This window comes from Aotus nancymaae, unplaced genomic scaffold (assembly GCF_030222135.1).
Source record: "Aotus nancymaae isolate 86718 unplaced genomic scaffold, 86718_ANA_hifiasm-v0.15.2.pri h1tg000010l, whole genome shotgun sequence".
Classification (NCBI taxonomy): domain Eukaryota; kingdom Metazoa; phylum Chordata; class Mammalia; order Primates; family Aotidae; genus Aotus; species Aotus nancymaae.
Window position 1 is genome coordinate 29,647,724 of NW_026988421.1, and position 17,169 is coordinate 29,664,892.

At 53.1% G+C, this 17,169-nt stretch overlaps 1 protein-coding gene across 6 annotated transcripts; it reads right to left on the reverse strand.

Annotated features, from left to right (window-relative positions):
• Positions 1-65: 65 nt before the first annotated feature.
• On the reverse strand, positions 66-17,041 carry SEMA4G (semaphorin 4G). Of its 6 annotated transcripts, none has more exons than XM_012439354.2 (15): positions 16,962-17,041; positions 13,536-14,042; positions 13,296-13,444; positions 12,965-13,027; positions 8,661-8,759; positions 7,733-7,826; positions 7,481-7,594; positions 6,693-6,862; positions 6,440-6,609; positions 5,996-6,140; positions 5,644-5,866; positions 5,312-5,427; positions 5,003-5,178; positions 4,769-4,830; positions 1,187-2,393 (listed from the first exon to the last, which is right to left on the reverse strand). In XM_012439354.2, the coding sequence occupies exons 2-15, from the start codon at positions 13,657-13,659 to the stop codon at positions 1,564-1,566; spliced, it is 2,535 nt and encodes an 844-aa protein (XP_012294777.2). In that variant the 5' UTR covers positions 13,660-14,042; positions 16,962-17,041; the 3' UTR covers positions 1,187-1,563. The 6 variants fall into 6 exon arrangements, with proteins under 6 accessions (XP_064230038.1, XP_012294777.2, XP_012294778.2 ...); XM_012439355.2 differs by lacking the exon at positions 16,962-17,041 and adding an exon at positions 16,629-16,730; XM_012439353.3 differs by lacking the exon at positions 16,962-17,041 and adding an exon at positions 14,632-16,607.
• Positions 17,042-17,169: the final 128 nt, after the last annotated feature.

A 17,169-nucleotide genomic window follows, 5' to 3' on the forward strand; every position in this document is an offset into this window, starting at 1 on the left:
GGCTCGAGCCTGTCCCCTGGTGATCAGGGGTGGGCCCATCTAGGATGAAGCAGACTACTCATAGCTGTGGGGAAAGAGGGTGTTTATTAACCAACAGCAGGGGGAGGAGCTGAGCCCAGGCTCCCCACTCTGTCACATGCCTGTTCCACCCACCTGGTGGTAAGTGGGGGCATTCCTAAAGAAATGTAGCCATTCTCACAATAAATACATTCATTGTGGGGTGGAGGTGGGAGAGGCTGGGTGAAGGGCAGTAAAAACCCGTGGGATTCCACGTTCTCAGCTACAAAAATAACAGTCATCCTCACCCGAGGGGGATGGGGGAGCTCAGTCAGGATTGATTGTCCCATATGGGCCTAGAGACTTCAGAGGCCCTTGGACCCTGAAAGTGCCCCGGTGAGGTAGGACAGGGGTAGGAGCTAAGCATCCAAACTCCCAGCCTCTGCCCTTTGCATAGTTCCAAGAACGGGCTTCATGTGCCAGTTGAGACATCAGATTTCTCCTCCCTTTCCCTGCTGTAGTCTAGGGGAAGCAAAAGCTTGATTCCCCCAAAAGAGAGGCTGGCTCATTGAGTGCAGTGTTGGTCATCCATCCTAGGGAAGGGCCTGTGAGGACAGCTAAATGGGAGGGGGATCTCCCTCTGAAACGTCCATGGGCCAAATCCAACAGACACAGGTCTGAGGCAGCAAGGGGAGGCTCAGAAGGTATATGTGAGTGGAAATGTAAGCACATGTGTGATACAGGTGTGTGTTAAACCACACGTGCACAGGGATGGGACATGCCTGGGGGTCTGTCTCTTAACACTCTTGAGAATGACCAAGGAGAGTGGGGAGGCTGATTCACAAGGGCTGCACAGGAAGGGAGAGGAGGGGAGTGATGCAGTCTTACCTCCCTAGGCTGGCCCGTTCCCAAGCTCTTGCCAAAGAGGTCACCACATGGAGCTGGGGCTGGGGAAGAGGACCAGATAGGATGTGGCAATTCGGAGGGTACCCCAAGTCCAGAAGCAGGGATGAAACAAGAATGCACAAGGAGAAGGTGAGGGTGGGGGCATTGCAGCCCAGCCGATAAACATTCTTCCATGTGTGCCTGTGAATGTACGCAGGGCTTAGGTGGCTGGCAGAGGTCTTGTCTGGTTTCAGGACCATCCAGCACACAGGGCCATGCAGAGGGTGGTGACATTGAGGCCATATGGACCTGCAGAGCCCTGCCTGGGAGAAAGAGAAAGGGTTTGGGCAGATGAATGGAACAGGAGGATGGAGTCCTCTCCTCTAAGTGTTTAGGTTAAGGGGCTAGGAACTGGCTCTGGGTCTGCAGGGCACCTGGTCCTGAGGGAGCACCTACCTCTGAGGAGCACCGATGGGCCTGGGCTGCTCACTTGTGGGTCTGTGGAAACTGAGGAGGGGGCTTTGGCTGGGCCTGACTGGCCAGCCCTACAGGGACATCAAAAAGTTGGGAGGAGGGCATGGAGTGGGGGGAATGAAGGTCTGGTGGCTGTGTTAGGGAGGCAGTGGCCCAGCCTGGGACAGGCAGGCTGGCTTGGAAGAGCATTTGTTCTGGAGGCTGGGCTCAGACAGAGCTCTCATCTAGCTGCTCTACGAGCTGCGTGTGCTTCCTTTTCTCCAGGATGCGACTGAGTTCCTCGGCGAAGGAGCAGGGCCCTGCTGGTACTCCATTGTTGCTCTGCCTCAGGAGCACGTAGCTATTGCCATTCATCCTTCGCAGCCGGCTGGGCAGTGCCACCAGGCCATTGGTCAGCTCAGCTGGTGGCGGTGGGGGCGGTGGGGGTGGTGGGGCTGGGGCTCCCTCTCCAGGGATGATCTGGAGACAGCTGCCTTCCAGGCCCTCAGCCCCCTCCTCATCATCACCCTCGTCTTCCTCTCCAGGACACTGGCCTGAGACTGTCTGAAGCTGCACGGCAGATCCTCCTGCCCGGCTGGCCCGACCCAGCGAATATTTCCGTCGACGCCCTCGTCTGCCTTCCCGCAGACAGGCCACATAGAGGAGGGAGGAGGCCAGGATGAGGCAGAGGCCACCAAGTGCAGCAATGGCGAGCACATAGAGCAGTCTCACATCAGGTGCCAGCTGTGCCCCAGCTGTGGCAGGGGCTTGTGGAGCTGGGGCAGGAGTGGCTGGCCGGACTGAGAGGCTATAGGAGGCCAGCAGGGTGCGGAGGCCATTTTCCTCAGCATAGCAGCCATAGTTGCCACTGTGCTCAGGCTGTGCATCTGTCACCAGCAGCCCATCCACGCCCACACGGTAGCCACCCTGCCCATCACTCAGGCCCAGGCTCCCATTGAACAGCCACAAGGCCCGGGCCAGGTTGGATGGCTGGTCACAGGGCAGGAGGACATCATCACCCCGGAGCACAGAGCGGGTCTTCAGTGGTGGTGGTGGCCCTGTGGGGGATGGGGGAGAGGTCAGTACCGCCCCAGCCCAGGAAGGGATTGGAGATGGCAACCCAGACTGTGTGTGCACTGCCAAGTTCCCGGCACCAAGCACAGAACCCAGAATCACAGTGACAGCTGGCCAAGGCTCTGTGCTCATGCTTCCACATAAGGTTCATGCTGGCCCTTCCCAGGAAGCAGGCAGTGCCTTGGGCCCTTTTCCATGCTCTCTCCATGCTCTCATCCTCTCCTGTGGTTTCAGTTTCTGCCATCTGCCAGTAACTCCTAATCTCTACCTCAGACTTCTCTTGTGAGTGCCAGACTTGGATATCTACCATGTGCTGGGCATCTCCACATGAGGTCTCTTGGGCACCTGAAAGGCCAAAGCTTTTCTCCCAAACTACACCGGGTCCTTTCCTTGAGTTGCTGCCACTATGAATGGTACCACCAGCGACACAGTTGCTTAAGTCAGAAACTCCTGGGAGTCTCCCTTCTCTTTCTTCTTCGCATTTTTTTTTTTTTTTTTTTTTTTTGAGATGGAGTCTCATTCTGTTGCCCAGGATGGAGTGCAGTGACATGATCTTGGCTCACTACAACCTCCACCTGCCCGGTCCAAGTGATTCTCCTGCCTCAGCCTCCTGAGTAGCTGGGATTACAGGCATGTGCCACCATGCCCAGCTAGTTTTTGTATTTTCAGTAGAAACAGGGTTTCACCATGTTGGCCAGGCTGGTCTCGAACTCCTGACCTCAAGTGATCCACCCACCTCAGCCTCCCAAAGTGCTAGGATTATAGGCGTGAGCCACTGTGCCCAGCCCTTCTTCACCTTTGTATCTAACTCTCACTATGATTCTGTTTCCGACATCTATCTTAGACCTGTTGATTTCTCTCCTTCCATGACTGCTAGCCCATTCTGGTTCCATGTAATTCATTCTCCATGTGAGGTATTTTATTTTTTTTATTTATTTGAGATGGAGTCTCACTCTGTTGCCCAGGATGGAGTGCAGTGGTACGATCTCGGCTTGCTGCAACCTCCGCCTCGGGTTCAAGCGATGCTTCTTCCTCAGCCTCCCAAGTAACTGGGACTACAGGTGTGTGTCACCATGCCCGGCTAATTTTTGTCTTTTTGTAGAGACAGGGTTTCACCATGTTGGCCAGGCTGGTCTTGAACTCCTGACCTCGTGATCTGCCCATCTCGGCCTCCCAAAGTGCCAGGATTACAGGCGTGAGCCACCGGCGCCTGGCCTGAGAGGTATTTTAAAAACACAAATCTGATCTTGCCACTCTCCAGCCTAGAACTCTTCAGAGGTTTCCTATTGCTTTTTGGATAAAGACCAAAATCTTCAACATGGTCTCTGCCCGCTTGTCCAGCCTATTCTGCCATTCAAACATACCAGGCTCCCTCTGCCTTCTGTCCCCTCTGCTTGCATGTTACCCCATTACCCCATGTCCTCTGCTTGCCTGGCTAACTTGTGGGAGATAGCATAGTATAGTGACCAGAAGCACAAAGTCAAGTCAGACTGCTTGGGGTCAGGTTTGAATTCTTTTTTTTTTTTTTTGAGATGAGGTCTCACTCTGTCACCCAGGCTGGTGTGCAATGGTGCAATTTCAGCTCACTGCAACCTCCACCTCCCAGGCTCTAGCGATCCTCCCACCTCAGCTTTTCAAGTAGCTGGGACTACAGACATGTGCCACCACACCTAGCTAGTTTTTGTACTTTTGGTAGAGATGGGGTTTTGCCATGTTGCCCAGGCTGGTCTCCAATTCCTGGGCTCAAGCAATCTGCCTACCTCGGTCTCCCAAAGTACTAGGATTACAGGTGTGAGACACTGTACCTGGCCAGGTTTGAATTCTGGCCCAGTTTCTTAACAGCTGAATAAGTTTGAGCAATTTACTTATACTCCCTGGGCCTCAGGGAGGTCCCTCATGGGGATAATAATAATGGCACCTTTCTCATAAGAATGCTGTGAGAATAAATGACATCATGCATAGAAGTATTTAGATCAGTGCCTGGCACACAGTAAACACTTAATACATCTTAGCTTTGCTGATCAACTTTTGTTCTTTCTTCAGATATCAGCTCAGTCATCTGACCTTCCTTGGGGAAATACCCATTACCCTCCTGAACCCTTGTCATCCGACACTTGGCTGAAAGCTCCAGAGGTAACAAGACATGTCACATCTTGAATGTGTTTCCTCATTTATAATTCATTTGGGCAGCAAATGTTTGTTGAGCTCTTACTCTGTGCCAGGTTCCGTGTTTGGGTCATCCTTACCAAATGCACATAGCCACAGCCACTCAGATACAAACATGCACATACAAATGACAGTAAATGGCAAAGAGGACAGGCTGCTCAACTAGACCCACACTCGACTATGAGTCACTCACCTGTATCCCTGCTGTTCTCACAGCCTTGATTTCCTCTCTCTATGTCCTGTATCAGTGCTGTCCTGGGGACAGAAGATCAGCTTTCATGAACAAGGGGCACTGGGTTTCAGTTTCCCAGTGAAAGGGTGGATAGGTCTGTTAGCAATAACTAGCCCACGCTCTCCCCCAGTAGCTGTCAGGCCTTCTCTCCTCCACTCAGGCCACATGTGACTCTCACCCCTCACCACTTCCCACCTGCTGCCCTGGGACCTGTTAGCTGCGGTGGTGGCTGTCACACAGGCCTGGGTGCCAGTATCCCAGCCACAGTAGGGGTCCCGGGCCAAGATGCAGTCATAGCAGGATCGGTAGCGCAAGCAGCTGGAGAGTGGTAGTTGGATGACTCCACTAGGAGCCCCCACGTAGAGGCTGTGCTGCGAGCCAGATAGGACAGTTGATTGGCCACGCCCCCTACTCATACTTACAGACCCACAGCCTCTGCCCAACCTCCCCACTCCCTCCTCCTGTTTCAGCAAGGCTATATTAAGGGTCACAGAGAGGGGCTACCTGCAATAGAGAGATGACTAGATTTTCCACAGACTGGGCCTCCCTGAACACTTGTGTCTCTTCAATAATGTGCATCCCAGAGCCCAGGACTACGGCCTTGTGGATCCAGCCATCAGCTGGCATGGAAAGAGCAGAGAGTCAGACTGCAACAATGGGATCTGCTCGCAGCACCCTGCAAGAGGCCTAATCGGAACAGCTCAGGAGTCATAAGGTCCAGAACAAGGATTCAGCCAGGACACTGGGACCTCCCAACTAGTCATAGCAGGAATGAATGAATTCAGAAGCGTTAGTGATCAGGGCCAACAGGGATCAGGGATTGGGATCAGAAGCACCTGTGCCCAGAAAGAGCAGGTCATAGGTGGGTCCAGCAGGCGTGGTGACAGGCGTCCCCGTAAGGTGTGTGTAGCGTACGTTGCGCTTAAGCAGCAGGGGCCGTCCACGTGTGGGCACAACGGGCCGAGCCATCAGTGGGTGCAACTTTACGAAGTCCAGGACCAGGGACGGCAAGTCTTGGGATGAGTTGTAGCCTTGGTTGCGTAATGAATCTGTGATGCACTGGGGTGGGGTACGGGGGTGATGGATCTCGGGACTCTACCACCTGCCTGCCCTCTCCACAAGCCCAGACCCTCTGGCCCTTCCCTGGGCTCTGTCTACTCAGCACTGGCCCCAGGCCTAGACACTCACCGAGCCAGGCCGGGGCTCAGGCACCCCACCCTCATAGCGACCCCAACGCCGGGAACCATCCTGGTATTCCATATAGGGTCCTGCAAAGACAGCCTGCATCTCGGCCAGGTCATAGCGGCAAATGGCTGAGGCCTCCAGGGTCTTCCTAGGAATGGGACATAGGGCAGGGGGGCGAATTACATGGAGTCAAGCTGGCCCCCTGACCCATGCTCAGCCTGAAGCTTGCTGTTACCCCGGCCAACCCCAGCTGTAGTCCAAAGGGCCTCTCTTGTGAGTCAGTGGACCATTGTATTCATTCCCTTGTTCTAGCCTAGCTTGATGTGCTTAAAATTCTCACTTTGCAGCTGGACCTCCCCACAGTGGATCCTCTCTCATTCTCATTGACCTCTGCTCCAGCCCCTATGCTGTCCCCAGTTCCCTGCCTCCCCAGGCCCCTGCACTGACCACTGTGTGCTCAGCGTGAAGACTGCATAGAAGTGTGTACGGCTTGAGGTATCGGCATCCAGGCTGCAGACCCCACGCAGCGTCTCATACAGTGGAATGTGGCAGATGAGACGGGCTTTCAGGAAGGATGTCCACTTTTTCTGTAGGATCTTCTTCCCTCCCAGGTCTCCCTGGGGAGGTAGAGGCATGGGATAAGGGGCTAGGGTCAGAGGTCCAGCCTCCATACCCATGCCCCAATGTCAGCCCTATCCACCTTGCAGACGCGAGCCACACGGGCCACACGGTGGCTGCTGCGGCTCTGAGGGAAGCTGCCAGAGCCCTCCTCGGTGGCACGCTCCGTGAAGAAGTAGTAAACCTTGTCATCGTCACCCACTGCACTGGCCTTGCTCTCCCGCACGAGGACAGAGAACACAAACTCAGCATCTGTGGGTCAGGCAGTTTGAGAGGCTTTTTAAACAGGCTGAGGACCCCTTTCCCCCACTCTGTCCCACACGAGGTTGGAGAACACAAACTCTGCATCTGTGGGTCAGGCAGTTTGACAGGCTTTTTTTTGTTTTTTTTTTTTTGACTCAGAGTCTTGCACTGTCACCCAGGCTGTAGTGCAGTGGCATGATCTTGGCTCACTGCAATCTCTGCCTCCTGGGTTCAAGCAATTCTCCTGCCTCAGCCTCCTGAATAGCTGGGACTACAGGTGTGCACCACCATGCCCAGCTAATTTTTTTTTGTATTTTTAGTAGAGATGGGGTTTCACCAAGTTGGCCAGGATGGTCTCGATCTCCTGACCTCATGATTCGCCCACCTCGGCCTCCCAAAGTGCTGAGATTACAGGCATGAGTCACCATGCCTGGCCTTGAGAGGCTTTTGAGACAGGCTGGGGACCTCTTTCCCCCACTCTGAGGCCGACCCCACCCTTGAAAACACACAAGAATGCAATGGATAGGCTCACCTGGGGATTTGGGGGTGGATAGTCAGCTGCCCAAGGAAGTAAACATGAAGAAATAGTCTCCTACCCCTCACCACCCTGTGCCCCATCCTCCTAACCATTGAGCCAGTGCATTGGCGTCTCCTCGGTTCTCAGGGAGTGTGGGTGGCGGCTCCGGCGGATGTCGGGAGTGCTCCGGAATTCGTACCGAGTGGCTGTGTAGAGGCCTCCATCTGGGGTGGGGACATTCCAGGCATGAGAGACGTGTCATATACAACGGGACACGTGACATATACATGGTGGCAAGTTCTAGAGATGAGATCCACATCCTAAAAACCCCATGCTTGTGCCAGGGAAGAGGGCCTGCTCACCAATGATGAGGCCTGTGAAGCCGCGGGCTGGGTCATAAGGACACTTCTCCTTCCCCTCCTCGAAGCTAGTTGGCAAGGTGAAGGCCTCAGCATCCTAGGGAACAAGGGACCAGCAATAAGTGGTTCAGAGGACAGGCAGGGACAGTGACTCAAAGTCACATCAGTCTGGGGTCAGGGATCAGCGATCAGGGCTAGAGGCAGGTTGTATGGCAGATACACCTAGCAGCGATAGCTTAAACATCCCGTGAGAACAACCTTAATGGCCTGACAACAATGTGTGTCTGGAGTTCCAACCCAGAGATTCATTCCTTGTCTCTGGAGAACATCTGAGCCCCCATTCCATCCTGGGGGACACATGCCGTACAGGGGATCAAGGCCCTTTGTTTTGGGTTAAATGAAGTCTGCCAGGCAGAGGTGATTAGGGAGAGGATGCTAAGTGAAAATGCTTTATAAACTGCATGCTTTTTATAAATGGGCGTGGTTCTCCAGTGCAGCCTGCTGCCACTGGACTGCCCTGTATGTAAGTTCCCTTAATAAACCATACATCTCGGCTGTGGCTCATGCCTGTAATCCCAGCACTTTGGGAGGCCGAGGCGGGTGGATCACCTGAGGTCAGGAGTTTGAGACCAGCCTGGCCAACATGGCAAAACCCCATCTCTATTAAAAATACAAAAATTGGCTGGGCATGGTGGCATGTGTCTATAATCCCAGCTACTCAGGAGGCTGAGGCAGGAGAATTGCTTGAACCCAGGGGGTGGAGGTTGCACTCCAGCCTGGGTGACAGAGCAAGACTCCGTCTCAAAACAAAAAACAACAACAACAAAAATACATCTCTTTTGCTGGTTCTGAGTCTCTTCTGTAGCATCTCAAACATGATGCCATCCCTACTGAAGTCAACAGGGATCTGGCACAGCACAGGTATACTCACAATGGCTGCACAGAGGGGCTGGAAGGCATGAGTCCCACATGCATAGAGGTGGGTGGAATTGAGCCGCTGCAGGAACCGCACGTGGTTAAAGCACTCCGTCTGTGGGATGAGGTGGGGAGGGCTGTGAGCCCCTGCCTGACGAGAGGCCTCCTCCATTAGTCTAGCTTTGTAGTTTGGCTCTTGCCCCCACCCGCAGGACAAACGGTTCTTTCTAAGATACCTGTGATCCTTTTCACTGCTCCAGAATATTTCCCAGGACTCACTGTCCCTGGCCTCCCAGTAACATGACCCCATTTCTCTCTTCTGTCCCTCAGATTATCTGACAACACTCTGCCAATATCTCCTGTGTCTCTTGCAGTTCCCTCCATCCCTGGATCAAGAGCCCCCAGGGATTCCATCACCCCAAGGTGCTTCTCCTCTCCCATCCTGCTCCTTCTCAGCAACTCTTTCTAATCTTGGAACTCCTGCCCTCCCTGTTGGGGTGATACAACCAAATCTATCCCTAAGTGCCAGCTTGCTCTCCACCTGATATCCCAGAGATGCTTCAAACTCACCTTGTCAGGAACCAAGCCCATCCTCTGTAACCTACATCTTTCCTAAACCTGTTAACCCAGTCTTCCCACCTCACTTCATCCATCCTACGACTCAACCTAGAAGCCAGGAGTCATCCTTGCTGCTTCCTGCATCCTCACCTCCACATTCAGTCCCTCTCCACAATTAACTCATTGTCCTAAACATCTCTTGACTTGGTCCACTTTGGCTCCACCACAGGCACCCAGTCCTAATTACCATAACCTCTTCCTCAGACAACTGCAGTTGCTACCTGGTAGCTCCTCCCAACCTTCTCTTTTATAAGAATGACTTTTGTAAAAGTTATTTATTCAGCCAATGATGAATACATGTACACAGTATAAAACTTAGAAAGTACAAAGGGATATGTTATAAACAGGGAGTCTCCCATGTATCCCTGTCTCCCAGGTTGCCTGCAAAGAAGACTGCTGTTACTATTGTCTGAAGTTTCCTTCCAGAAATATTCTACCAAACAACACACTTTTGCTACTCTCCAACCACTTCCCAAGGGATAGTCTAAAAACGTAAACCTAGCCAGGGGTAGTAGCTCACACCTGTAATCCCAGCATTTTGGGAGGCTGAGGTGGGAGGATCACTGGAGCCCAGGAGCCCAAGCCCAGCCTGGACAACAGAGAGAGACCTCATCTCTATGTGGTGACAGGCACCTGTGGTCTTAACTACTTGGGAGGCTTAGGCATGAGAATTGTTTGAGCCCAGGAGGTCGAGGCTGCAGTGAACCGTGATTGTTGCACTGCACTCCGGCCTGGGCAACCGAGTGAGACCATGCCTGAAAAAAAAAAAAGTAAAGGGGATCACACCACTGTATCGGCTCGTCAGTGACCTTAACAAAGAGCCCCACATGCTCCTAGACCTGTGTGATGGGGCTCTGCCCCTTCCTCTGGCCTCACTCACCCTACTCCAGCCACACTGGTCTTCTCTGCCTGTCAAACGCCTTCAGCTGCAACCCTCTTGACTTCTTTGCCTTGTTAATGATTCTTCCTCTTGCCTGTCACCCAAGGTTTAGGTCCATACAGGCCTCTTGGTGTCTCCTCCTGCTCCCTCACCTGGCATCTGTCCCTCCTCTCCACAAGCCTGTTCAGGCCCCTTCCTCTGACCCAAATGATGCCCCCAACTTCCTCACTGCTTTTCCTGCCTCCAGATTCACCACATTTTAATCCATCTAGAGCCTGTGGCCAGATAAATATTCCTATAGTGATGTTTCTCCAAGATGTTTACATTTTTTAAAGGGGAGTAGGGAGGAATTCTCTGGTCAAATAACTTTGAAAAGCACAGGTGAAACCTATCTTTACTGGGGTTACTTCCTAGAGCCTGACGGATGTTGCTATGCATTGTGGGACTGGGCATGCAGCATTTCCCAAACTCATTTCACATTAAACCCCTCCTTTGAAAATTAATGTTCCTCATAATATGTTTTGGGAATTGGTTTTTTTTTGTTTGTTTGTTTGTTTTTTGTATTTTTAGTAGAGACGGGGTTTCACCATGTTGGCCAGGCTGGTCTCGAACTGACCTTGTGATCTGCCCACCTTGGCCTCCCAAGTGCTGGGATTACAGGCGTGAACCACCACACTCAGCCACTTTGGGAACTGTTCTATAAAGACTTGCTATCCAAAATGTGGTCTGGGGACCAGCAGCATCAACTTCACTTGGGAGCTTGTTAGAATTGCAGACTCTTGGGCCCTTCCCAGACCTACTGAGTTAGCATCTGCATTTATAATACACCTGGGTGATACATTAAAGTTTAAGAGCTTCTAAAATATCAAATTGTGAGGGTGTTTGCTGTCACAGAATAAAATCCAAACTCCCAGCTGGGCATCTGTGGTCTTCTGGGACCTGGTTCCACCTGCCTCCCCAGCCCCGTTTTCTACCCATGCTGCACCAAGAGGCAGCATGGAATCTCTTGATGGAATATCTTGGAGATGCCTTTTTAAACGCAGCTGTCCCAACACTATCCCCCACCCACTGACAGTCCTTGGCCCAGTGGACCTTGGGAATTTTGTGTTGTTGTTGTTTTGTTTTTTGAGACAGAGTTTCACTGTTGTTGCCCAGGCTGGAGTGCAATGGTGCGATCTCGGCTCACCACAACCTCTGCCTCATGAGTTCAAGCGACTCTCCTGCCTCAGTCTCCCGAGCAGCTGGGATTACAGGCATGTGCCACCATGCCTGGCTAATTCTGTATTTTCAGTAGAGACAGGGTTTCTCTATGTTGATCAAGCTGGTCTTAAACTCCTGACCTCAGGTCATCTACCCGCCTCAGCCTACCAATAGTGCTGAGATTACAGGCGTGAGCCACCGCGCCCGACCGGGAATTTTTTTTTTTAAATTTTTTATTAGAGATGGTATCTCATTATATTGTCCAGGCTGGTCTCAAACTCTTGGGCTCAAGTGATCCTCCTGCCTTGACCTCCCAAAGTGTTGCGATTACAAGCGTGACCCACCACGGCCAGCCCAGGACTGTTCATTTTTTAAAAGCTCTCCAGATGGAGCCAGACACGGGACTCCTGCAGACACTCTATTCTTTAGCTGGAAAGGCTGACATTTCACTAATGCCACTCCATGGAATACTGTGTGCTTGAACTATTCCTTGACTAAAGCCTCATTTTTCTCATCTGCAAAATGGAGGACAATGCTATTTCATAGGGTTATTTTAGAATTCACTGAGATAATAGCTAAATCAGCACTTGCTATAGATGGTTTCTGACTTCACAATGGTTCAGTTTATTATGATGGCTTTATTGGGAAGTAACTCCATCGTAACTAAGCATCTGTAGAGGTTACTAATTGTTTTTTGTTGGTTTGTTTTTTCTTTTTGAGACAAGGTTTTGCTCTATTGTCCAAGCTGGAATGTAGTGACTTGGTTATAGCTCATGCAGCCTCAACCTCCCATGCCCAAGTGGTACTCCCACTCAGCCCCCCAAGTGGTACTCCCACTCAGCCCCCCAAGTAGCACTCCCACTCAGCCTCCCAAGTAGCTGGGACTACAGGTGCACACCACCATACCTGGCTAATTTTTGTATTTTTTGTAGATAGGTCTTGCTATGTTGCCAGGGCTGGTCTTGAACTCCTGGACTCAAGCTATCCTCCCACCCTCAGCCTCCCAAAGTGTTGGGATTACAGATGTGAGCTGTTGCGTCCAGCCTACTTACTGCTATCATGATTATTTGGGATCCCAGAGGAGATTAAGATGCCACTGCAGGACAAGCTAGTAGGCTACCAGATGTCTGTTAGAAGTACTGTGCCCAGATCCTGGGTGCAATGGCTTACATCTGTAATCCCACCACTTCAGGAGGCAAAGGCAGGAGGATTGCTTGCGGCCAGGAGTTCAAGACCAGCCTGGGTAACATAGCCAAGACCCTGTCTCTACAAAAAATTTAAAACGTAGCTGGGCGTGGCATGTGCCTATGGTCCTAGCTACTCAGGAGGCTGAGGTGGAAGGTCCCCTGAGCCCAGCAGTTCAAGGCCACAGTGAGCTATGATCATGTCACTGTACTCCAATCTGGATGACAGAGTGAGGCCCCACCTCAAAAAAAAAAAAAAAAAAAAAGCTGTGCTCATGGCTTGCCACTCTGGCAATCCTTACAAGGTTTACTGTGGTTGCTGAGATTGACTGGCAGGTCTGTACCTACCTATCATTGTCCCCAACAACCCTGGCATCCCTGATTGAGGAATGAGGAAGAAGAGAAGGAAAGGAGCTGGGGACAGGGCAGACTACATACCTGGTTGTTTTTCCCTTTTTGATGACATTTGCTTCGCATCTCTGGGGAGGCTTCCCAGTGGATCTAGTGGGTGCAAAGGGAATAGGCTGATGCATTGACCTCAATACCTATTACTCATAGGACCAGGCAATAGGACCCCACAGAGCTGGGGAAATTGGGGTGAGGATCGATTTCAGGAGGAACATTGAATGCAAGGGACACTGGGGCTTGGAAGGGCAGTGCTGTCTGACCAGGGGGCTATGGAAGCTAGCAAGGTTTCGGGAAGTTGAGGTTCCAGGGAGCTGGATAAGGATGGAGAGGCTCTGGGGTGGTCCAGGTTCCAGGGGCTGACCTCTTTGTGAGCCCCATCTCCTATGTCGTTGGCACTGAGAGAGTACAGGGCACCTCGGGCTCCCACCAGCAGCCTTGCTGAGGCCTCCTCCAGCAGCAGTGTTGAGTAGTTCTGGGCTTTGCCCTTGAAGTGCCGGATCCCAGAGAGCTCTAGGGAGAGCAGGAGCAGTCAGCCTAGTTCTGGGGTGCCTCCCCACCCCCAGCCCTGGCTCCCACTGCCTTTTGAGGTTGAGGGTCTAACCTTCATAGGGTATGGTCATCCGAGGGGTGGCATCTAGTTCTCTGGATGGTCTCCGCAGTGAGGGTCCCGGGACTGCAGTTGCTGCAAGGAAGCTCAGGAGGAGGGGCCAGAGCCTCCCCCACATCTTCCTGGGGAGGCCCCGACTAACAAGACCCCCAAAGGGAGCCAGAGTCACAGGTTGTGGGGGTGGGGAATGGGAAGCACAGTCACAGGGGTCAAAGTCCAAGGAAGTCACTTGGAAGGTCAGGGGTCATAAGGCCATGGGGGTCAAGGAATCATGTGGCCATGGGGGGTCCTGGAATCGAGGGGACATGGAGTCACAGGGTTGTGTGGCCATGGAATCCCAGCTAAGAGATCAGGCGGAGGGAGGGACCACATGCCTTTCTGCATCAAATGCAAACTCCATGGTGAGAAGGAGTTGTGAAGTTATAGAGGGGTTGCAGGTTACTGATGGGGTCACCCTGCCCCCGACAGTAGAGCTAGTCCTGGTTTTCTGAGGTCCGTTTTCTAAAGAAAAAACAGGGGGAAGAAAAAGGCTCTTTGATCTGTATGTGGGTGGAAGATGGATGGCGTTACCCAGACTTCAGGGGGCACTGAGGGAAGGAGGCCCAGCATCCACAGAACTCCCACGCCAGGATCGACTCACAACCATTCTGTCTATCCCTTTGCTCTGATGCAGGAGGCTGGGGTGAAACTTACCTTCTTTATAAGACCCTAGATGCCCCACAACTCAAAACCCAAGGTAATGGTCCTTTTCTGGCCAACCCAGAAGCTCTGCTAGGCCCTCATGTCAGAGCTGGGGCTCTCTTGAGAGAGTGCCTGCTTCTCCCAACAATGAGATGCAACTCGGTCAGCAGCTGCCCCTGCTGCCTGCGGGGGTGCCTTATGCAGGAAGGCTTGACCAGAGATTTAATGGGCCTTTGTTTATTTTGTCCTGCTTTCCCTTTGTTTTTTCTTTTCCCTGGCCTGAGAGGTCCCTCTGGAATTTCTCTTTAATTATAACATCTCCTTGGTATTCCTCTCCAAGGGGGTGCACATCTCTGCCCATGCCAGTCTGTACTGCACCCTCTGGGTAGGCATCCACACGTGTCCCTACCTGCAAGTAGACACTCACAGGCATCGGAGTGGGTCCCTGGCATCCCCCTGGTTGCACAGGTGTAATGTCTGTGCAGGAGGCTGTAGTGTGCAAGGCCAGAGAACTGAGACATAAGCAACACGAAGAAGGTAAATGACGGGATCCCTGAGCTCTTGGCCCCTCCCCTGACACATCCTGGACCCTCCCTCAAGCCAGCCAGTTGGGGATGGGATGGGGTGGGTGGCAGGCCTCTCCTAACCCCTGTAACAGGCCTCTTAATCACCCCGGGGTCCTTGAAGGGTTCCTGGGCTGGGCGAGGTGTGGAGAGACCTAACCCATTCCATCTCATAGTCACACACAGGCAGGGCCAGAGGGTGACACTGGTGCCTCCTCTCCCAGATCAAATATTAACTATCTGGCCTTGGAAAGAGGGGAGGAATCAGGAACTGGCCAGAGGGATAACAGGAGCATTTATTCAAGAGGTAAAGGTCAGCACTGCAGGGGCAGAACCCTGAGGGGGAGAGGGGGAGAGTCGAATATGAAAGGCAGAGAAGAGGGTTCTCTGACCCTGAAAGGGCACAGGCTTCCTGTTTGGGAACTGGAGCAGCAGAGAGCTCCAGGCAAGCTGCCCATGCCCTACCCCTTCCCATGGAGGCACACCTATTTACCTTTAGGACCTCCTATTTGCTCAGTGCAAAAGGCGTGTGTGGGGGGAGCACTATGGCTAGGAGGAACACACCCCAGGGTAGAGGAGCCACTCAGTGTGGTACACATCACACTTATACAGTTTAAGAGTCACGTGGGTCCAGAGGAAGGTGATGTACATGCACATGGATGCACACACACACACATTCGCAAGGAGGTCTGTGAATGCATGGATTCACAGAGGTCATTCACACATACACTCACAGGGAGGTTTGTGCACACATAATGCTCACACAGAGGGCCACAGCCACAGGTAATTATACATATTCACACGGAAAGCTGAATTTACATGTCCATCCATTCAGCAGGTCACACAGCCTCAGAGGTTGAGGAGAGATAAACCCACACTGGTGGGTTTCTGTGAAGGACTGTGCACATATCCAACAAGAGGGTCCTACACATGTATGTGTAGGGACATGCACACAAATCCATTGATACAGTGGGTCATGTTCACAGAAGGGTCAAGTACATGTGTGTTCACACGGAGTCCTTAAACACACAACTACATCCACGAAGAGACAATGCACATGCATACAGGGGTCCAGTTTTTGCTGTGGGCTTGCAGCCTGCTAGTGTCCACTGGGGTGAGATGCAGAGCAGAACCCTGCCTCCCTTCCTGAAAGTCCCAATTCTAAGGCCTAATCTCGTGTGTGTGTGTGTGTGTGTGTGTGTGTGTGTGTGTGTGTGTGTGGTAATGGGGGAGGCTTCCAACCTTGGATGGGCAGATGGGATGGGTGCATGGGTCAAGGCCGCTCTACAAGGGAGGGAATGGGAAACTAACCTAGGTAGGAGGAGGCCCCTAGCTTTAGCAAAGGAAAGATGGAATGGAACACATAACTTAGTACTCCTCCACCCCGATGTATACTGCAGTTCTAGAGGTGGGAGATGGGCTGGAGTTCTCAGCCCCCATTTAACCTGTTGGGAGGGGGCGGGGCTAAGTGGGCGGGGCGGAGCATACCACCCCTCTTCAGTGGCGAAGCGGATTTAAGGTCTTCATTCCACGCCCCACACTCCACCCCAAGTTCCACAGTTCAGGTTCTTCCCCTGATCCAGCCCCTTGAACTCTGACGACCTTTACTCTATTAGATCCTGGGGCGGAGGGAATTGGGAGGAGAAACCCTTCAAACAGGATCAATGGAGGATCAGCAGGCTCTCGACCTTCATCCCAGAAGTCCACCTGCCTACTGTAGGCGGTATCTCCCTCTGCCTAGTAGGATGGCGGTCTCTCTAGGCTTGAGAGAGCCCCTCCCCCGGCATCCCCTCCCTCCAACATCCTGGACAGGACGTGGTCCTCTCCCTTCGTCAGGTCTAACCTCAGTCTCTACTGCTGCAGCTCGAGGACAAGCTCTCCTTCGATCCCGCCGGACGCCAAGAGACGTGACCCAGATCCTGGGGAACACTGTGCGCCACGCAGCCCCCTCCCCGCGCCGGTCCCCGATCCCGTGGTGGCCGGTCTGCACCCCGCGCAGCCCGAGGCCAGGCCCGCTTCCCTCTAGAGCCTTCATGCAGGACCGGGGGACTTGACGGTGAGAAAGGCCTGGCCCAGCTTGGAGGGAAGAATGGACGTGGGGAAGGCCTTGCCCGACCCCCGGCCTGCAGTCCCCCGCTCAGGCCAGGTCGCCGCCCGCACTCTCCGCTCTGCTCACCTTTGCGCTTGGATCTGGGGCCATAGAGACAGCGACGCGCGGCTCCGCGGCCCCACAGCACCAGCCGCGAGAGGAAGGGGCCGCGGCCAGAGGCGGGGCGGGGGGTGGAGGCGGAGCCGGGGGTGGGGCGGGGTCCTGGAAGGCGGGGCCGACTGGGTGGGGTGCGGGGAAGGTCGCCGCTCTCTTCTTTGCGCCCCCTACTCTAGCA

Excerpts from the sequence above, each read along its gene's own strand:
- SEMA4G (XM_012439354.2), bottom strand. The coding sequence starts at position 13,659 with ATGTGGGGGAGGCTCTGGCCCCTCCTCCTGAGCTTCCTTGCAGCAACT. Across the intron at positions 7,595-7,732 it reads CTTCACAGGCCTCATCATTG|ATGGAGGCCTCTACACAGCC; the intron begins GTGAGCAGGCCC and ends TCCCCACCCCAG. Across the intron at positions 6,863-7,480 it reads GCCAATGCACTGGCTCAATG|ATGCTGAGTTTGTGTTCTCT; the intron begins GTTAGGAGGATG and ends CCTGACCCACAG.